The 22,591-nt window shown below is 44.7% G+C and overlaps 1 protein-coding gene across 1 annotated transcript in view; it reads right to left on the bottom strand.

The window, feature by feature from the left end:
- Window positions 1-22,305, bottom strand: part of HEATR3 (HEAT repeat containing 3) — a 36,398-nt gene extending 14,093 nt beyond the window's left edge. The window contains exons 1-11 of the mRNA XM_066583937.1: window positions 22,116-22,305; window positions 18,771-18,943; window positions 18,334-18,421; window positions 17,769-17,881; window positions 13,111-13,220; window positions 12,858-12,998; window positions 12,290-12,570; window positions 9,680-9,770; window positions 5,640-5,794; window positions 4,619-4,701; window positions 3,121-3,257 (exon numbers count right to left, since the gene is read on the bottom strand). Coding sequence (XP_066440034.1) covers window positions 3,121-3,257; window positions 4,619-4,701; window positions 5,640-5,794; window positions 9,680-9,770; window positions 12,290-12,570; window positions 12,858-12,998; window positions 13,111-13,220; window positions 17,769-17,881; window positions 18,334-18,421; window positions 18,771-18,943; window positions 22,116-22,244 — 1,501 coding nt within the window. The 5' untranslated portion in view covers window positions 22,245-22,305. The remainder of the gene's footprint in view (window positions 1-3,120; window positions 3,258-4,618; window positions 4,702-5,639; window positions 5,795-9,679; window positions 9,771-12,289; window positions 12,571-12,857; window positions 12,999-13,110; window positions 13,221-17,768; window positions 17,882-18,333; window positions 18,422-18,770; window positions 18,944-22,115) is intronic.
- Window positions 22,306-22,591: the final 286 nt, after the last annotated feature.

The raw sequence follows: 22,591 nt of genomic DNA, 5'->3' as shown, positions 1-22,591 counted from the left end.
ATCTCTGAACCTTTAATGAGAGACATAAGCTATACTTGGCGTGTAAATGATCTTTAGTGTGATGTCAGGCGTTACAACTGTTACTTCTTTTAATAGCGACTGCTCGTAAGTTGTGTCCTCTCAGGGCCGAGCGATGATCAGTAGTAGACAACGCAGCCAAGATAAAGTCTAGACGGGTTGGCCAAGCTGGTATTTATAGGAGATACTGGTCCCTGCTTAGAGAATGTAATGTCCCTGATAGATCATTTTGGGCCATTTTCTGGTTTTAGTATCAATCGAGATACATTCGCCCCTTTGCTAGTGGACCCACTGCAGGCTCAGCCTATTGTGTTTGGAGAATCTGATCCCAAAGGTCTCAAAGTTTAAATATTTGGGAGTGGTGGCACCGCATCTCCCCAGGACTACGAGATCCTTCACTTGCAACCTCTGCTCCTGACCATTAAACAAAATATAGCGACGTGATCTTAATGCCTTAACTACTATACCTGCTCCAGTGTAGTTAGCTATGAATAGACTTTACCATATAAATGCCCTATTTAGACTTCTTACAACATATAAGATCTCATCGTACATAAGGTTTGAGATCTCGCAGACGGCTAAAGACAATGGGGGGGCTAGCTCTCCCAAACCCATGGGTGTATTTTCTAGTCGCCTAATGTCAGCATTTTAGGGGTTGGTGTGTATCAAACGTATCAGACTCGATTAGATATGTCCTTTGGTATGTGGTAGGGTTTTATTCGTTCTTATCAGCATTGGAGGCTGGTACAGTTAACCCTTTCCAATCCAATTTGTATCCTGGTTTTCCTAGGGGGCTCACTCCTTTTCTGCTGTTATACAACAGCGCTATATGCTGGCTAAAGCCAGTACTGCATGGGGTGACACATTGGATAGGCTCAAACAGCAGAGAGGCTGCCAATATACAGTAAGAGAACCCAGACGGGCATCTTGCAACATCGGAGCTGTACAGCCTTAAATCATCATGTCTTTAGACGTCAGACAGTGGATTGGAAAGGGTTAATAATCCACAAGTCAGGCTGCCCACACTCAATGTAATTCGGAATATTCCTCGATCTGGTGTAATAATAGGTTGGAAAAGTAACTCATGTACGTGTGCCAATTATTGTCCTCTGGGGTGTTCACGTGTTTTGAGCGGTTACAAGAGGATTTTCAACTACCCCCATGTTTTTCATACGCTCCCAGAGGAATCTGAAGATAGTCGCCCTGTGTAAATGCATGCATCGACTGAACGAGAATTGTTCAGTTTCTGCATGTAGAGAACTGAACGACATGCCATTCAGTGTAAACAGCAGTCGTTCACTTCTGCACGGAGGCAGGTGATAAGAGACCAATTGCTAGGTGCACCACTTTCCTTGCTACCCATGTGGGGTCTTCTTCACTACAGATTAAATTTTGAGGTGGGAGTTCTAGTGGCTACCTAGGGGTTGTACATCCGATGGGCGCTGCTCTCAGAGAGTCTGATGGAATTTTGATGGGTTCTGCATATTACATTTTATGGGTTGATTCCCAAGTATTGTTTCTAAATACTGTTCACTGAAAATCTGCAAATATTTGCTAGTTTTACCAAGCGGGAATGGACTATTTTTGAAAAAAAAAAAAACTGTACCACAAGTACATCACATGTTATATGTTGGGGTCAGGGTTCGGTTTTTATCTGTACTTTTGGTTTGTTATTCAAGAAAGTAAAGAATTAATTTAAAAAATCTGATTTAAAAAAAAAAAAAAAAAAAAAAAAAAAAAAAAAGCTTGGAAGGGTCTGAAATTCACCTCCTGTCTCAGATACTTAAGGAGTACCTAACTTTTTAAATGACTTTTCATAAGCTGCTGTGTGAGTATATGAGCAACAACACCTTTTCTGGCCATTATTTAACTTGTATGCTGTATTCAACCCCTCCAACAACACACACGCTTTTCCTCTCTGCAGGGTGTACGTCTAATTCTCACTTTTCTTAGGACTGGAAGGAGGAGCAGGGCTGCTGTGCTTTATATACTGTACAGAGAACTGCAGTCTCTGTCTGTAATATACATTGTGTAGGACAGTGTACAGCAGGACTGAGCAATGAAGATGCGATTTCTGTAGCTAAAACACAGTAGAGAGTCACTTCCTATTAGCTGCTCCCCCCTTCCCTTCTGTTCTCTATACACTTCAATAACCACAATGACTCATTCCACTCCTCTACGTCCTGTTCCCAGTGGACGAAGGAAGACCTTCTAGTGGTTAGCACTATACGAGGGGTGTTCAAAAAGTATCCAACCTTTATTCCTAAAAAATATTTGTATTCAGATACAAGAATCTTACACTAATCTCCTTCAAAGTAGTCCCCTAGGGCACTCGGAGTGATATAGCCACACAAAAAAATGTCATTTTAGGTAAATAGTAGTTTTGTTAGTTATTACATTAGCTATCATATAAGCACAAGTTGTTTCAAAAGTTAGTAAGCATTTAAGTTGCTGTTCCGTCCGTCCCCCATATTTTAAAAAGAAATTTACAATGTACTTCATTTTTCAGAGTAAGCCATCATGTACGTACATGAGGAATAACATTACACAACTTGTATACTACATTTTTCACCTCTGCAGGTTCCCATCTCTAATTCTCAAACGTCCCTGAGAGTATAGTCTGCTTCTAAGTCTCCCATTAACGGAACACATAGGAGAACAGGATATCTCCTTTTCTCTCCCTCTCTGTAGAACACCCTCATAACTAACAGCATCATGGAGGACATTCTACAGCACTAATGAGCAGTGTAGATGTGATTTCAGTCTCTTTAAGACAGTAAATATTTACTAGCAGCTACAGCATCTATGCGAGTCTACTTCTGTCTTACTCCAGTATCTCTTCCTACTACCCCCTGTTCTTTCAAAACACTTCTTTAGGCATCATAAGACAGCACACACTACCTATAATCCCTCATGGAGTGCCGGTTATTAGTGATGGACATAAAAGCACAACAGGCAGTGAATAGCTAATAAGAAGAAAGTGAGAGCCCTAGTGGCCAGCACTTTAGAAAGATTTATCAGCACAAAAACAGTTTTATGTAAATAAAGCATTTTATAATTTATGCACAAATTTGTTGAAAAGCTGGTGACCATTTAACATACCCGTTTGAGTGAAGATTAATTCTGAGAGATGCTGAGCAAGTTCCTGTAATACGGACGCACCTCCTAAACTCTCAATGTCCAGCATAGACAAGATGTTATGCAGACAGGTCAGTGCTCTGTGCTGGACAGTGGACATCCTAAAACATGGAGAAAGGAACCATTACTCCTCACGTTGCATACATCACAATAAGATGCCCATGGCAACATTCTACATAGACTTTCTCGCTAATGTTGGTAATTAAACCTTTTACATTTAGTAAAAGTCTGTTACTGTATTTGACATGTATCTACAGGTTTATAGCTTAAAGGGTTTTTCCAGGGAAATACTATTAATAACCTATCATCAGAATAGGTCATCAATAGTTGATCGGCTGGGGTCCGTTGCTCGGCACCCCGACCAAACAGGTGAGCGGGTGCATGCTGTTAGTGCCGCAAATACACAAAACTCCGACCTCCTTATAGTGGCCGGCGCTTGTAACTGCAGCCACTGCTCCCACTGATTTCAATGAGAGCTGTGCCTGCAGTTACAAGTGCCGCCCACTACACGGAGGTCGGCGTGGAGACTTCCGCACTGACCTCTGTGTATTTGCATGGCTGACAGTATGCGCCCGCTCAGCTGATCGGTTGGGGTCCCAAGCGACGGACCCTAGCCGATCGGCTATTGATGACCTATCCTGATGATAGGTCATTAATAATATTTCCCTGGAAAAACCCTTTAAGCTATAAAACCTGTAGATACATGTCAAATACAGTAACAGACTTTTACCAAATGTAAAAGGTTTGAGTACCACTAAAAGGAAAATGCACTCCTAAAATGGAAAATGTTTGCAGAGGTTCCCTTTAATCCATGTAAGAGAGTACTGGACATACGTATATATATATATATAAATAAAGCTTTAATTTAAAGCGACTGTGCATTGCAATAAGATCTACCCCGATTTTCAGGAGGGGGGGAGGGGGGGGGGGAGAGAGGAGTGGCTTGAAATATAAGCCCTCCCCTGAAAATAAGCTCTAAAAATTGCTCCGACTGGTTCATTGAGCGCCGCCTTAGTCAATCAGAGCCGGCGCTCGATTAAGCAATCACAGCCATTCATTGAATGACATCAGAGCATCGGCTCCAATTGGTTCATCGAGCGCCGCCTCAGCTAATCAGAGCAATCACTTGCTGGAGGCGGGGTATTCAAGCCTCGCTACCAGGAAGGAATGCTCTGTTGGTGTTCAGGACTACACGTAAGCCTGCAGCAGCACCAGAGACCAGCGCGAGGGCCCCGAATGCCGGCTGCTAGTTAAGTATTAGAACACCCCCCACACCGAAATTAAGACATTGTGCCTCTTTTGGGGCAAAAATTAGTATAAGACAGTGTCTTATTTTCAGGGAAATGCTGTATTGATGACCTATTTTGCAAATAGGCCCATCAATACTTTGCAACTGGACAACCCCTTTAAGCAACAGATTTTTAGCACAACTCCCCCCCCTTCCCACCCACACTCAAATTACTTTGTAATTAACGGTTTCCATGCAGAGTGGTTTCTACATATTTGTAAGGCAGCATCATCGGGAAAACGAGTTTTTTCAAGAACCTAATGGCAGAAAAGTAAATAATATTAGGTCATACTATTTATCATTGCATATTCACAAATTTTCAGATGAGGTGCGCAATAACAATATCAAGATAAAAACTCGAAAAGCAAAGAACATAGGGAACAGATGTATTTTCCTTAAAACCTATAAGATATACACATAGTATTACATTCATCTAGAGCTGAAGACTAAGTGGTGAAGACTAAGCAAGGGTGTTAGCTCCTCCTACTAGGTATACCCCTCCTGCAGGGACCAAACTAAATCCGTTTGTATGCAAGCAGCACAAGTAGGATATGAAAAAGGTAAAACAGTCAGTGCGAGACCTAAAACCGTAACACAATGTAGAACTGTGTGCAACTCCAGGGGATGTGGCAGGTGTTAACACTCCAACAAGGAGGGAGATATCGGAAGTTTCTTTGCATCAAACTTGGCGGTGGGGGCTAAGTCCCAATGAACGAGATGAGAAAGAGCTTTTACGGTAAGTAAAAACAAAAAAAAAAATCCCATTTTCTCGTCCTTGTCATTGAGGGACACAGCTGAAGATCGTGGAACATTCCACAGCAGTCCCTTAGGGGTGGGGAACAATATACAGTTACACATATGGTCAGTTTATGGCAATCTGTAAAACTCTTACTGAGAAAAACATCCGCAGATGCAAAGTGTGTTAACTGGAGAAAAAAAATTGTAGAGAGGCCCACGTAGCGGTCTTAAAAACTTGGAGAGCGGAAGCACCGTTGCACATTTTATGTTTGCGTAGCGAACATTTGGTCAATCTAGTTATTAGAAAACATCTGCAAGTGATAGGCCCTGGAGATCACTGTGTGCTGTCCTTTAACTGCAAAATTTTATTTTTTGCTTTAGGGCTTCCATTTCCGTATTTGTTTGTGATCACTAACCAGTAAAACTGGGTGATGCGCTTGGTCTTATATATTAGCACCTTTTTGGGGATGAAGTGGTTGAGGAGAGCAGAGTGGACCTCAGCAGAAAGGCACAGTGGGGACATTAGCTGGCCTGCGTCATCTATGGCTTTTTCTAGACACAATTCACTCTCGTCGCTGCTAGAAAGTTCTTCCCATTCATCATCAGACGGCTCTGGAAATAAAGATATGGACAGTATAGTTATCACATGCATTTATTAGCTAACAGATATAAACAATATAGCCATGTGATTAGCCCTATAGATTTACATTAGTACCGTATTACGGTCCCCTCAACACGGACCTAATACGTAGCAAAAATAGGCTCGTCTGAAAGCAGCTTTAGGGTTAAAGGGGTTGTCTCACGAAAGCAAGTGGGGTTCAGCACTTCTGTATGGCCATATTAATGCACTTTGTAATGTACATCGTGCATTAAATATGAGCCATACAGAAGTTATTCACTTACCTGCTCCGTTGCTAGCGTCCCCGTCGCCATGGATCCGTCTAATTTCGCTTTCTTCTAGCGTTTTTAGACGCGCTTGCGCTGTGCGGTCGTCTGCCTGGTGAATGGGGCCGCTCGTGCCGGAGAGCTGGTCATCGTAGCTCCGCCCCGTCACGTGTGCCGATTCCAGCCAATCAGGAGGCTGGAATCGGCAATGGACCGCACAGAGCCCACAGTGCACCATGGGAAAGGACCCGCGGTGCATCGTGGATGAAGATCCCGGCGGCCATCTTGGTGAAGGAATAAGTAGGAAGAAGGAAGACGTCGCAGAGCGGGGATTCGGGTAACTAATATGTTTTGTTTTTTTTTAACACATCCATTGGGGTTGTCCTGCGCCGAACGGGGGGCCTATGGAAAAAAAAAAAAAACGTTTCGGCGCGAGACAACCCCTTTAATTCTCACATTGCAGTCAACTTTTCTTTTTTTGATGAATACACCTTAAAAGCTGAGGTCAGTCCTTTTTTAAATAAATGCTACATTTTCAGCAAATGTTTTTGTTGCCTTTTTGTTAGCGGTGGGTCAATAGGGATGAAACGCATTGCAGGTGTTTTTTGTGGTGCCTTTTTTTCCCTCACGGATGCAGTTTTTCTGCTATTTTTTCAATGAAAAAAAGCCAGACTAAAGCCTATGGCTGAAAGAAGCCTTCTTCACCTCTTTTTACTGCTAGTTTTTCCTGCGGTCGCATTGCACAGTATGTCAGGGTCTCCTGATGTAATCTGCGGAAGCGCAGTCAGCAGCCACCAGGGTACAACTGCACAAGTCCTTCTACTGCACTTTAGAAGGTCCTCGTCATGGATGATCTTCTGCCACTGATATAGAAGCGAGTTCAATCTCACTTAGGAGACTAATTTCAAAGCATCAATCATTACTTCCACTGAAGCCTCATTCACACCCGCGCTAGGGCCTCGCCTCTCAATTCTGCTTCTCTGCTCCCAAAAACGGAACAAAAAAAAATTTCTGAAGTCCGCAAAACTATTTGTTCCATTAAAAACGGAATCCTAATGGAACGGAAGCAAACTGAAATCTTTCTGTTTTCTTGAAAACACATTGAAATCAACGAGGAAAAAAAATGAAAACATTTAACCTCCCAAAGAGTGACATAAAAATTGGAAAAAAACATTCCAAAAATGTCACTTTTTTGTATTGTAGATTTTGAATTTATGTCTCATTGAAATGCATTTTAAGTGCATTTTTAAACCCTTATGGATACAACTAATTTTAGCCTTAAAGGGGTTGTCTCATGAAATCAAGTGGGGTTATACACTTCTGTATGGCCATATTAATGCACTTTGTAATGTACATCGTGCATTAATTATGAGCCATACAGAAGTTATTCACTTACCTGCTCCGTTGCTAGCGTCCCCGTCTCCATGGCTCCGTCTAATTTCGCCGGCTTCTTGCTTTTTTAGACGCGCTTGCGCTGTGCGGTCTTCTCGGTGTTGAATGGGGCCGCTCGTGCCGGAGAGCTGGTCCTCGTAGCTCCGCCCCGTCACGTGTGCCGATTCCAGCCAATCAGGAGGCTGGAATCGGCAATGGACTGCACAGAGCCCACGGTGCACCATGGGAGAAGACCCGCGGTGCATCGTGGGTGAAGATCCCGGTGGCCATCTTGGTAAGGTAAGTAAGAAGTCACCGCAGAGCGGGGATTCGGGTAAGTACTAAACGTTTTTTTTTTTTTAACCCATCCCTTGGGTTTGTCTCGCGCCGAACGGGGGGCCTATTGAATAAAAAAAAAACCCGTTTCGGCGTGAGACAACCCCTTTAAGAGCCAGTAAATTGTATCCCCTTCTGTTCCAGTGGTCATATGTTTTTCATCAGTGTAGCTGTATGACAACTTGTATTTTGCTGGACGAGTTTTACTTTTTATAGGAACCAATTTTGGTTACATATAACGCATTACATATAATGTAACTTATATAATGTATATAATAAAAAAAGTTATTGATTTTGTTTTTGCTGGGGGACAATTTGAAAAAAGCTATTTCACCACAGTTTTTAAATTTTATTTTATGGTGTTCACGGTGTGAGATATATCTATCTATAATTATATATATATATATATATATATATATATATATATATATATATATATATATATATATATACACACATATACATATATAATGTTACCTTTATTCTACAGATCAGAACAATTAAAAGTTTGTGCAATATGAACTTTTTCTTTCAAAAATAGCAGGGCATTTTTATTTTTCAGTCGACAGAGCTATGCAAGTCCTGTTTTTGGTGGAACAACTTGTAGTTTTTATTGGTACCATTTGAGGTATATAGAATTTTTTTAATTATTATTTTTCTTGCTTAGGGAAAGAGTTATGAACTGAAAATGGCTATTTTGGAATTTTTTTTAATGGACGTTTCCATGTATGATAAATTAGAGATGAGCGAGCATACTCGGTAAGGCGATATACTCGAGAGTGTACCTGCTGGTTCGTCCCTGAAGATTTGGGGGGGGGGGGGGGCGGGGGTCAAGGGCAGCACGGGGCAGCGAGGGAAAGCGGGGAGGAGAGTGAGAGAGATCCCTCTCTCTTTCTCTCCCCCTCCCGATCCCCTCTGCAGCCCCCCACTCACCCCCCCAAACCTTCAGGGACGAGCCAGCAGGTACACGAAATAGGCGATGCTCTCTCGAGTATATCGCCTTACTGAGTATGCTCACTCATCTCTATAAATAATGTAATAATCTATAGTACGAGCTGTTATAAATGAGACGATACAAACTGTGTAGGGTTTTTTCTTTTTCAATATTTAAAGCCTTGTGTAAAACGAAAGAGTTTTTTATATATTTTTTCTGTAAAACTGTTTAGATGTCACAGTCAGCAATGACTGCAGCATCTGCAAGGCTAAATGGTGTAGAAGAGTCCTTATAATTTCACTCTTTCTGGAAAAAACCCATATGTGACTAACAGAGAGCAAATATGCTTTCATATTGATAGCATGGTGATATGATGAACAAAAGTTCAGGCCACACCTCCACTGGGACAGGGAGAAAGACAGAAGAATCACAGATCTGCTCTGCTGCCCTGCCCCTCCCTCTCTCCTCTGCACACATACTAAAAAATGACAGCTGCAAATTCAGTATTCTCTACTCTACTTCAAACAGCTGTAACTCCGGTTCTGCCATGCTTTTGCCCAAAAATCTTGGCAAAAAAAAAAAAAAAAAGATCACCATTAGCATGTTGGTAGCCGTTATAGAACCGGAGCTACAGCAGTTTAAGATACAACGAGCTCCCTTCATCCTCAACTGTAATGTCCATTTCCTGCAGAATGAACAGGGTTAATCCCATTTTCCTGCTCCAAAAACAGAACACAGACAGAAAAAGCCCTAATGCAGGTGTGAAGGAGCCCTTATTAACAGAAATATATTTTTCTAATTTAAATGGTCCACTTTTCACATAACGAGCTTATAGAAAAATTAATCACAGAGTTTTGGGCCTATAATTTACTGTCTGACATTTCTTACAAAGCACTGATCTTTCTTTTATAGTCCCTTTCCACCCCTTCTATTTCCTGGACTCATCAGACCCTAGTAAAGTATGTACAAACCGTCACTGCAGCACATGTTCACAATCATCTCCAGCGCAGATTTCTGAGCCACCAGTAAGAAAGAAGCTTGTCGGAGTTCTTCATCTGACACCTTCAAGAAACAGAACAGAACACGCATGTATGGGTAGGTTTGGGAAAAGGGTCATCTCTGTTTCCTCATTTTAACCCCTTAATGACACGGCCTATTTTGGGCTTAAGGACGCAACCATTTTTGGCGGATTTTCTTCTCCATTTTTCAAAAGTCATAACTTTTTCATTTTCCTGTCGACGCGGACGTATAAGGGCTTGTTTTTTGCGTGGCGAACTGTAGTTTTTGATGGTGCTATTTTTGGGTACATAGACTATATTATATAACATTTATTTTTTTTTTTATAAATGAAATAAAAGAGAAAAAAACCTCAGCGCTCGCACCGTAGAATAAATGAAAATAGAATGTACTGAAAATACTGAAGTTATGTCACTTACTTCCAGGAGGCGCCTTTAGGGTAGGCGCCTCCTAATCCAAATAGGCGTATCAGAAATGGCACCGATCAACAATGATGAACAGGTTCCACGATTTTAATAAAATAAAATAAAATGATATATAATACACAACGCGTTTCGGCCGCACGGCCTTTTTCAAGTGTGATACGCCTATTTGGATTAGGAGGCGCCTACCCTAAAGGCGCCTCCTGGAAGTAAGTGACATAACTTCAGTATTTTCAGTACATTCTATTTTCATTTATTCTACGGTGCGAGCGCTGAGGTTTTTTTCTCTTTTATTTCATTTATGTCTTCCTCCTTCATACCATGACTGGAGTTTCCCTCTAGCTGCTCTCTCTTATGAGATTGTTTACAGCACCTACGAATATTCATCTTCACCTGGGAATCAAGACCACTCACCTACTACACTCTCCAGTATCCTTCTAGTGAGCGCCAAATCCTTACCTATCACCCTCCATTTTTTTTTTTATGATAGCAGGGAGAAAACGCATTAATTCTGCCATAGATTTTTTTTTACAGCGTTAATCATGCAGCATAAATGACACAATACATTTTTTCTGTGGGTCAGTACGGTTACAAAGATACCAAAATTCTTACTTTTTTTTTTAGGTTTTTCCACTTTTCTGCAATAAAAACCCTTTTTTGGAAATCTTTTTTTTTTTCACTAAATTGCTGCTTTCAAAGTCCTGTAACTTTATTTTTCTATGTACGGAGCTCTGTGAGGGCTTATTTTTTGCGCGACGAGCTGTAGTTTTTCTTGCTACAATTTTTGGGTACATACGGCTTTTTTGATCACTTTTATTGCGCTTTTAGGGAAGCAAAATGCTAAAAATTAGCATTTTGCCTCAGTTTTTTTTACTGCTTTTCCGTGCACAGTCAAAGGCTTATTGTACACGTTGTTACGGACGCGACAATACCAAATATGTGGGGTATTAATTTTTTTTTACCTTTTTTATGCCAATATGAGAAAAAGCATAAAAAAGGGTTTTTTAAACTCTTTTTAATTTTTCTTTTTTATTGTGTTTCTCTGGGGCACTTACAGTATAGCACTGATGATCGCTGTGATAAGGCATGGCAGGGCTACTGCCCTGCCATGCCTTATTGCTTATACGGCGATCACACCAGAACATTTGTATCAAGTCACCACCATGCAGTGTAAAAGATCCTTCCAAAAACATTCCAAGCAGGTTGAATCTAAAAAAAATTTGAATAAACTCCAATTCTTACTTTATATTTTGCGCACCCATTATCTAATTGCTCCTGAAGCCTTCTCTCCTGATCACAACTAACGCCTTAATGCTTCATGATGTACAGTTATGTCATGGAGGGATATCGGGGGTCAATCATGCAATGCCGGTGCCAGCTGTTTGTTACAGCTGACACCCATCCACAAAAGCTGCGATCAACGCTCCCACTGATTGCATCCATTAACCCTTTGCATGCCACATCCAATTCTGACAGCGGCATTTAAATCCCCTGATCGGAGTTTAGGGGATCCCAAACGGCCCCCTGTGATGAGATCATGGGTTGCTGCTTGGTTGCCATGGCAGCTGCAGGCCTTCCGAAAGCTGTCAGGGCTGTCATTGCAGATCGCCTGTCAAGCCATGCCTGTGGGCGTCGCTACATCATAGACTGCCTGTCAGATCGCCGTATAGAGTAATACTATGGTATTACATCATACTGCAGGAGTGATCAAACTATCGCAGGTTCATGTCCCCTATAGGAACTGCAAAAAATAATGTGTAAAAATCTGTTTAAAAAAGTTTAATTATTAAGAAAATTAAAAATGGGGGAAAAAAAAAACCACAAACACCTTTTCCCATGTCTAAAAACAAAAAAAACCACCTTTGATTCACATGCGGCCGAAGATCGCTAGTATACAGAAAAACGATTCCGAATACAATTGTTTGTCCCCAAATTGCATTAGTCAGCAGCACATCTCCAATTTCGAGGGGATGCACCGCAGCGAGCATTTATGTCTAAATGCAAGTTCCAGTCAGCATATATTCACTTGGACTGATGATCAGTACCCAGTCATGGGCCTGTGTAAAAGGAATATTACATTATTTATTCTAGACAGACTACATACATGAAAATACACAGCCAAGACCATGTAGTTAGACTAACCGGGATTAAGTCTGATATATCAGCATTATTCTTCTCTTTAACGGCACCGTCTACCATCCGGTCATCTTCATTCAGAGAGGCTTCTTCCACATTCGCTGCAGCCTCTTCTGCTTCAGAGTCTGTGGCGGCAGTTCTCAGTCGAATAGATTCAGCTTCTTTCATCTTTATAATAAACTGCCCCGCGTCCTCAGAGAGGACTTCTGCCAGTATCCTTAAGATGGCATTTATGGAGTCGGCTTGGCAGGAAACGGGTATCCTGTCCTTCAAGTTCCAAACAGTCCCTGCAGTATAGAACGTGTTACCACCAAATAAGAGACATAGATACAACAGTGCAAACACTCTTATGTTAAAATACTTCATTACAATTTTCCCATTTCTAATTAATTTATGCCTCATTACGGCACATGGACATCATAGAGGGGTTCACCTGCAGCTATCAGTGGAGATCTACCAAGAGTGTCTCTTTATATACGGACTTCGGCTATTGGCCATTTACTTAAATGGCTGCCATGTAAAGGTTAACTTTCCTAATATAAATCCCCTCCCTCCTTTTTTTCCCTTTTTGAACCTGCAACTAATGTCTGCAAAAGTTTCATCTCCATGTTCGTTGCGGACGCCATCAGCACATTCTCTAAGGTTTGCAGAGCAGCAGCATCAACGGAGGCCAGAAGTTCTGGATTGTCCTCTGTGACCGTCTGCAGACAGTACGCTGCGGAGAAAAGTGTTCAGAAGGCAGAAATCAGTGGAAAAGTAAAATATATCTAAAGATTAACAGTGACTGGAGAAACACGGACTGCGTCAATGATGCTGAAGACACCGACCTGCCGACACGGCCAATTCCAAGTTGCTTGGGAACTTGCTTAAGCAGCGGATAACAATCTCTATGCAGTTTTCTTTGTTAAAGATGCTCAATGCCTTACTGTTGCTTTCACTACGGAGAGAACACAAGGAGCAGTAAAAATATCATCTAGTTGTTACAAACATTCATGCAGTGTATTCAAAGAGCCTCTAAACATAATATACACAGCAGACCAAGATCTCAGAGGGGTCTCAAAAGTGGACATGTGCATAAAATACTATTCGCTTATGGATTTCACATTTGCTTTTCTCTCTTGTGGAATATTATGGTGTAACCCTTTCATGTCTGAGGATGTATATGAAGGTCATGGGGGTACTGTTGTATCTTGTCTCCACCAGAGTTTTGGGTGGAGACATGGGCTGGGCTGCCGGAGCTAGAGGGAACGCCCACAGCTCCGGATTGGCTGGCAGAGGCACACACTGGTACAGAGCTGAGCCGCAGAGATTCAGAAGGCGCTTTTTTGGCTCCCGCTGTGCTAACCTGCGGAAAGTATGTTCGCTGCTGTCGCATTGTTCTTTCCCCCTTTTCTGGCTACTGCTACTGTCACTGTCGCACCCGCTCTCCCTTCTCCCCTCCCAGCTCCTGCGCTGACAGTCACCCTTAAGGGCTGCCATATAGGCTGTAATGCGTGCTGCCGTAGTCCTTCCCCTGCTAAAGGCAGCTGCGCTGTCTTTCTCTTCCCGTCCTTCCCCGCTGGTTGTCACATCTCCCAGTCGGGCAGTGCCTAGCAGCGGTAGAAAGTCGCCCCCAGTGGGGAGCAGGTTCGCCCACAGCAGCTGAGAACCAGGCGGGAGAAATTACACAGTACAGCGGAGGCCACAGAAACAGAGTTGCAGGAGAGCATTGGGGAAAAGTGCTTCGGATGATGTAGTAGTCGAGCGGGGCCAGGAGGAGGAGGAACATACTTGCCGGATGTTAGCAGAACGGGGGGCCAGAAAAGCGACTTATGCAGAATGTCCTCAGCTCGCTGCAGGTGTATGTCTCCGGCAGCCAACCCGGAGCTGTGGGTGCTCCCTCTAGCTCTGGCAGGCCAGCTCATGTCTCCACCCATAACTCTGGTGGAGACAAGATACAACTGTACTGGGTTTGTATGGCGTAGGATTGGGAGCGGATCCAGCTCCATACATGGCAGATGTAAGCCATCATCGGGAGCTGACACTTGGCTTCAAGAGCCGTGATCAGCATTCACGATCGGGACTGTTAACCCTTTAAATGATGGTGGTCATTCTGACAGCTGCATTTAAATCCCCCACTGGGTGTTCAGATGAGATTGCGAGGTGCTGCTCAGTTGTCATGGCAGCTAGGCACCTTCTGAAGGATCACAGAGCTGCCATGTATTTCTGCCTATTAAAACAGGCTTATCTTATTAGATTGCCGGTAGAAATAAAATATACTGCTATACTGAAGTATTGCAGTATATATTATGAGCGATCAAACGATTGCAAGTTCAAGTCCCCTAAAAGGACTAACAAAGAAATAAAATTTTCTCTCAGCTGTGTCATTGGGGGCCACAGGTAAGACCTTTGGCACAGCTCTTGCCACTAAGAAGTGGACACAAAGCAAACGAAGAGTTGACTTTTCCTATCAGCTATAACCTTTCTGTAGCCATTCAGCTAAATCAGTTTTAGCTTAGTGTTAATAGGATGCAGATCTTCCTGCTGTGGGTCTTCAAGATCCTGGACGTCTTTGGACTTTCTGGGTTAACAGGTTGACAAAATCTACCCTACTCAGGAGGAACACCAGGGTTGCCCCTAACTTCCCTGCTGCTTCCCTACCTCCCAAAGGCAAAAGAATAAACTCTTCTGTAACCCACCAGCGAAGATCCTCTTGGTTGGATCCGTGGGCTCACCTACCCCAAAGGGAGGTGAGATGTAGCGGAGGATCAGGCTAGAGTTGCTGCTACAGCATGGAGCCATTCCCATCCAAGAAAGGTAACTATGGTGGCCACCCTATTCCTATCCCTTCTCACGTGTACTCCTGGGGTGTTGGGGGCGTGGTCATTTCCCTTAGGGTGGTTTTTCTGCGCCACATTATGGGGACTTCTGATCTTTCTTCGGGCCCAGCGAGCTCTCGTATCGTGTCTGGTCACACGAGCATGCGTTAGACTCAGTGGAACGCTATTAGTTTCCACTTCTGGTGCCCGTGCTAATTTTATCGCCTCCACTTCAACCCTGCCCACACACTTTAGCTCAGCTCCCTTTCCGGCTTGCCTGTGCTTTTTCGGTTGCCTCCCGTTCTGGCTTTCGCTCTTTTTCACTTGCCTCCTCTTCCGGCCTGTTCTTGCTTTAGAGGAAGAGGCATTTCCTCAATTATTTGCGCTGCAAATACACTGACACAGTAAATTTACAGCACCTGGTCCGGGGCTTAAAGCCCAGCCGTATGTAAAATTACGGCGGGGATTTAAGCCTCCTGGCTCTGCAATCAATCAGAGGGCAGGACGGGTTGTCAGATGTTAGTAACAGCTGATAACCGGTAGGAGAAGGAATGAGGGGTTTTTAATCCTTTCTGTCTTTTCCTTCCCCGAGTACACAGTGCTCAATGAGTGCTGTGTACTGAAAAGTGAAAGCGGAAGTGTAACTTCTCTTATGGGAACCCGGGATCACGTGACCCCCGGGATTCCCTGCTTCAGCAGAGCTGCAGGGTCGTACTAGACCCTGACCAGCTCTGCCAGTAACTAATGTCACTACTGGGGATGTTTTCCCTGCAACTGGGGCTCCTATGGATGCTCTAGCTACAGTGGAAAGGTGTAAAAAAAAAAAAAAGGAAATAAAAAAAAAAAATACATGTAAATGTCCCCCAGAGGTCTTACATGACGTCATAGGGGGACATAGATAGTAAAAAACAGTCGCCATATGTGCCCTGTAAACCAAAACTATACATATTATATATCAAAAAGTCCGAAACAAAATGAGGAACCCGTTCCCATACTTTATTCAGGCATTAAAGGTACTAAATTTTAAAAAAAATAACTCTAAATGTAAAAAAAATATATTTTGGGGGGGCTTTTTACCCCCAATAAAACTTAAAAAAAAAAAAACAAAGAGAAAAAAAAAAGGCAGTGAAAAAGATATAAAAAAAAATTGTCCTATACATCACAGAAAAAAAATGCAGCAAAAATTATTTTGGGAGTTGAAGGAAAAAAGAAAATAGGGCAGTAAAACCACCACATGGGTAAAATCAATAAATAGTGTCTGATCCTTAAGGTACAAAACAGCCTGGTCCTTAATGGGTTTTTTAGGGAACAGCCACATGAAGCAGGTGCACTATGGATTTTCCTCAGCAAATCTACAAAAAATCCATAGCGACAAAAAAAAAAAAGTTCCAAATAGTCCTGTTTCTGTCACGGATGTTCATGTTGAACGCTGCAGGATTCCAGTTGTTCCACTTTAACAAATTAGATTTGTTAAAATTTTTGCTGCAAACTCTAAGACTCCCTGTCCACGGGCGGGTTTGAATTGCATTCCCAACTGCGATAATCCAGCCGCGGGGAACGCAGTAAAGCTTCCCATAGCGTTGCTACGGAGAGCGCTTCCCCCTTGTGCATAAGCAGAGAATCATTGCGATTCACCGCTCGTGGGTGGCAATTCGCAGCATGCTGCAAATTTACTGCGATTCTCCGCTTTTATCCCATCTGTCAGATGGGCTGACGGCGGAAATCCGCCTGCCGGCTCCTGCTCCCGGAGATCCGCCGCGGGATATCACAACGCCCGTGAAGAGGCAGCCTAAATACTGCAGATTTTCCATGCAGTCGTACCCTTAGGGCTCATGTCCACGGGCAAAATAAGAATTAAAATCCGCAGCAGATTTTAACTCTTCTCCTGCCCGCGGATCCGCACCCCATAGGGATGCATTGACCACCCGCGGGTAGATAAATACCCGCGGATGGTCAATAAAAGTGAATAAAAAAAAAATGGAGCATGAAAAAATCTGGACCATGCTCCATTTTCGTGCGGGTCTCCCGCGGGGACGGCTCCCGCGGGCTTCTATTGAAGCCTATGGAAGCCGTCCGGATCCGCGGGAGACAAAAATCAGATTTTACTCACCCGCTCCGTTTCTTCTCTACGCCGCGGCGCCATCTTTTCTCAGTCGCGGCCGGATCATTTTGCTTCGGGCCGGCGCATGCGCGAGGCACGTCACCGACGTCATCCTGCGCATCCGCCAAGCCGAAGAAAGAAGATCCGGCCGCGACGCAGAGAAGATGACGCGGCAGCGAAGGAAGAATCCGGAGCGTGCGGGAGGTCAGTTAATTCTGATTTATTCCTATTTTCAGCGCTCATGTCCACGGGGCAGGAGGGACCCGCTGCAGATTCTCCATGGAGAATCTGCAGCGGATCTGATTTTCCCCGTGGACATGAGGCCTTAATGCTAAATCCACACACACCCATGTGTCGAGGACAGCGGACCACTTAGTTTGTCTTCAGACATGCTGGCACATGTGAAGGCAAACCTCTCCTATGATGTGTTGTGTAAACCAAAAACTAAATACTAGCCCGGATGAATAAAAGCTGTGTGAATTGTGATCTACTTGTGAGGAGGGTCTCTCGGCAAGCATCTAGTATTGGGGTCTGAAGACCAACCCCTAATGCTACGTCTGCCGCTCTAATAAGCAGATCCACCTACCATACATTCCACAGAATATTAACGGTTTGGTTTGCAATATCTTCTACTTGGTTTTTCTTCACGTCTTTACTGTTTGTGGCTGGCTCCAAGTTGGAATCTAAACCGGTGGAACACTGCGCCAAAACATGAACAGAGAGAAAATATAAAACTCATTTAGTTTTTTTCTAGTAGGATAATGAAATTCTAACATTTTAACATAAGAAGCGCTCTCCTTGGCTATCCATAAAGTTTTGGATACTTTGGGTTGGCCATATTTGTTTTCGGAGTGTGAGAGGTGGAATTGCTCACTTGGTTGCGAGCGTTGTACACTAGTCCTAGAGTCTTTGTTTGCTAGAAAAGTTTCTGTCCGGAAGATTTTCCTTTGTGGCACATGGCAGGGATGTCCTTTATCTTCCCCACCTTTTTATCTAAAGGCCTTTTTAGACACAACGAGAATCACTCAAAAAAGAAAAAAAAAAAAAAAAAAAGATCACTGAAAGACATCTTTTAAGCGATTCTCATTCTGTCTAAATGTAGGGACATCCTGCAGTTTTCGTGCACGAGTCGTTGATCGCTGAAGACATACCTCTCTTAACAAGGCCACCAGTGGGGTCATGATGTCTCTGGTCACCATGTCATCGCATACTTCAAAACCTCCACAGGTGCTCAGGTTCCTGATAGAATGATGAACACAAAGGGTTACAGTAATAAGAACAGATCTCTGCTTCAGTCCTGCAATATGGTCACAGCAAGCGTCTGCTACGAGCTCTTGGCATCAGGAACACTGCTGCAGTGGATATGGTAGAGGACGGGGGATACTGGATATATACACCCTTGTTCAGTGATGGCATGTATCCACAGTGGTTATCCCACGGGTTCATGGATGAGCACATTCTACATAAAGACAGTATAAATCAATGGACACCGAAGCAGAGATGTGGCGGGTTGTAAAACCAAGAGTGTGCTCTCCACAAGGCACTGCGGCTCGTCATTCCGTTGCTCATCGGTGCCGGTATTACTTACCGTAACGCTCCGGCCGCGGTCTCGCGCACAGACATACACTTATCGAGCAGCAGCGGTCCAAGGCATCGTACGACATCTTTCTGGAGGAAAGCCGGGATGACTTGCTTCTGTTGTACGATCTTGGAAATGCTGGCGCAGGCAAATTCTCTGACTTCAGGACTGGAGCTCTGCAGCTGGAAGTTAGAAAGTGCAGAAGATTTAGTGCTCTGAGGAGGTCAGGAAGTAGCGATACCTCTGGAGACAGAACACCGGTCATGGTCAGACAAGTCTGCGGGACCCCTGACTGATGGACAGGGGTCTGTGCTTTTGATGCAACATACTGCGCTTGTCAATGAGATACGATCGACCCGGAGAACTTTTGCCCTCGATATTGCATCCCTCCGGGGTGTAATGTGTCGCCCATAATCCAGTACAGTTAGGCCTTCCGGCACTGACAGATCATCTATTGCTGGTAGCGAGGTTTGAGAACCCCGCCTCCAGCAAGAGATTGCTGTGATTGGTTCTCGGCGCTGGCTCGATGCACCAATCACAGCCATTCGTTGACTGGCTCAGCCAACCAGAGCTCACCGGCTCTGATTGGCTAAAGCCAGCGCCGAGAACCGTTTCTGCCTGTGTGAGGCAGGCCTTAGACCCACTTGACACCCGAGTTGGTTCCTTGCCACAAAAAAAAGCGCAACATGTTGCACCACTCTTGATGCGGAAACACAATTCTCTGCTCAAGGTTCCGCTTTCTTGCTCTCCGACCGGAGGTTCCAACGCAGATGTGACACCGCGCTAATACTCCCATAATTCATCCAGCAAATCACAAAAGTGTACAATCTCTGTGGAAGGCACACAGTCGTTCGTTGCCTTCAGATAACGGTTGTCCCATGTAAAACCGCCCAGAGCTGCTTTGTTTGCTCAGGGCGGCACATTAGTTACATTCATACCGATATGAAGCAGTCAGGTCACTGGATCTAGCTCATAGAATACAAGTTGTTTCTACATCGCGAGCCGCTATTTTATGGACGCAGCGATACCAAATATGTACTTTTGTTTTATTATAAATATGCAAAAGTTTTTTTTTTATTAATAGTAATTCTAATCAGTAAATTTTTATTAATCTTATTTTTACATTTTTCTCAGTCCAACAACTTGTGATGCCACAGCATTACATCATACTGCAATCAGGCAGGCAGTCTATCAAGCCACCCCGCGGGCATGGCTTGAAATGCATTCTGCCATGACAGCCCTGAGGCGTTTCAGAAGGTCCTTGGCCGCCATGACACCCACACGAGGGTGGGGAGCATATAGGATGGGGATTTGAATGCCTCTGTCAGAATTGACAGCAGCATTGAAAGGGTTACCAGCTCTGATGAGCCGCTGCCGGCGGGTGTCAGCCGTAAGAAAAACCCGGCACCTACATCGTATGAAGGGAGATCATCCCGCAATCTCCCTTCATACATAACCCCGACGCTGAAGGACGTAACTATATGTCCTATAGGGTTAAGGAGAGCACCTAGATAGAAGTGAGTGAGGAGACTTATAAGGCCATACATGCTCCTCTAGACAATATGCAAATAAGTGAGACGGAACAATACCTCTGCAGCCCCACCTGGTGGATGGCAGCATTCCTGAAAAATCAATGCTTTAGCAATGATTGGGAATTGAAAGCTAAGCCAGAACCCATACACAGACAGCTGTTTTTCGTGGTGATTGCCCCTCATCAGTGTGCAGTAGGGTCCTGGCTTGGCTGATGAGAGGCCTGTGATGGGGGTCAGGCGGGGCATTGTCCCTCCTTAAGGATTTTTAAAAATTATTTTTAGAACACAAAATTAGAATCCACACGTAGAAAACTCGCACCAGGCTGCAGATTGTAAAAAGCCGGTCCTTAAAGGGGTTGTCCCGCGCCGAAACGGGTTTTTTTTTTTCAACCCCCCCCCCCCCGTTAGGCGCGAGACAACCCCGATGCAGGGGTTAAAAAAGAACACCGGACAGCGCTTACCTGAATCCCCGCGCTCCGGTGACTTCTTACTTACCCGGTGAAGATGGCCGCCGGCATCTTCTCCCTCCGTGGACCGCAGGGCTTCTGTGCGGTCCATTGCCGATTCCAGCCTCCTGATTGGCTGGAATCGGCACGTGACGGGGCGGAGCTACACGGAGCCCCATTGAAAAGATAAGAAGACCCGGACTGCGCAAGCGCGTCTAATTTGGCCATTAGACGGCGAAAATTAGACGGCAACCATGGAGACGAGGACGCTAGCAACGGAGCAGGTAAGTGAAAAACTTCTTATAACTTCTGTATGGCTCATAATTAATGCACAATGTACATTACAAAGTGCATTAATATGGCCATACAGAAGTGTATAGACCCACTTGCTGCCGCGGGACAACCCCTTTAATGTGTCGCCCAACCAGCCAATCACTAGTTGTGGGCGTGTAAGAGCGCCTAACCCATGTCTCCACCCATTGTGGTGGTGGAGACATATTACACTAGTACCGGAAAACTCTGCACCATTAAACGACAACCTGGGCCACCGACACCTTCTACTGCGCATGAGACCTTAGTGGGCATGAACGAGGCGTTCCACACTGAAACCATCCAGGTCACCAATTTACTCGACTAGTTTCGAAGACTTCAAGATGTAGAGACCAACACCTGGAGGCGGTCGTACAAACAGACCGCCTCCCCTAGGAGCGGGCATACACGACTGCTTGGCACCGCACTTCTCGGGATCCCCACGATCATGTAGTCACCCAGGCATAGGAGAGGGGGCATCTGGTGACATTAGGTTACCCGCTGTCTGCTGATTGGTGGGGTCTGACAGCTTCATGATCACGAAAACGAAGTTCCGATCTTCCCCAAGAGATTGGTAGAAAGCATGGAGCGGCGGTGTGTATGTTCACCACCACTTTGTCCATTTCATCAAGCGTGTCGGAGATTGCCAAGCGCTATTTTTGGTGCACCAACTGCAATGAGCATGGCACTGACGCACCATCCATTCATTTTGCCAACCTCTCCCCCCCCATTCAGCGATCGGTGCGGTCCCAGCAGTCAGACCCCACTGCCCCTATTATACAGATAGGGGATAACACAGGGGGACTGGAATACTCCTTTCTTTATATTTCATCAGACAAGCTCCGTTCACGGACTACTTGGACCCACAGCCACGCCCACTTTTCTCTTTTTTTTTCTTTTCTTCAAACAACTTTATTTGTAGTGTTAATCGGACAGACACACGTGCAGGACCGCAGGTGTATGTCTATAGGTACACACGAGAAGCATTAGGTGCCGACAGTCCTGGCAGCGCCGCGCAGCCGGTCCCGGCACACCGAGGGGGACAGCGCGGACTACACGCCGCTCACCTTCTGCAGGAGGTCCTCGGCCTGTACGGACCCCGCCGCGTCCTCCTCTCCGGGTGCCGCCGCCATCTTCACCGCTGCTGTAGGGGTGTATCCCACCGGCTTGAATCTCCTTGCCCTGCTCTTCCCCATGTTCCTCCAGTGGTACAGGCTAGAGTGGAGGGGAGAAAAGGAGGTGTGACGTCAGAAGGTCAGGTGACCGTCCCCAGTCACATGACTCTAGCAGAGGCGGGCTCTGGAGAGAGCAGTGCTGTCAGAGAGGTGTAGTGGGGGTGCAGGGGAGCGTCTTGGTTGCCTAGGTGATGAATTGAAGAGCACTTGGGGGGCTGTGTGATGATTGTGGGGGCACAGGGTATTTCTGGGTTGGGGGAGGTGATGTGAAAGCATATGGGGGGCTAGGGAGGAGCACAGGAGCCACATGGTGAGTAGGGGAGGGTGCTTTAACTGTACATGGGGGATGCTTGGAATGGGGGAAGCCT

Source organism: Eleutherodactylus coqui, chromosome 11, assembly GCF_035609145.1.
Source record: "Eleutherodactylus coqui strain aEleCoq1 chromosome 11, aEleCoq1.hap1, whole genome shotgun sequence".
Taxonomy (NCBI): Eukaryota; Metazoa; Chordata; class Amphibia; order Anura; family Eleutherodactylidae; genus Eleutherodactylus; species Eleutherodactylus coqui.
The sequence above is the reverse complement of the archived record's forward strand: the minus strand, read 5'-3'. Positions and strand labels throughout refer to the sequence as shown.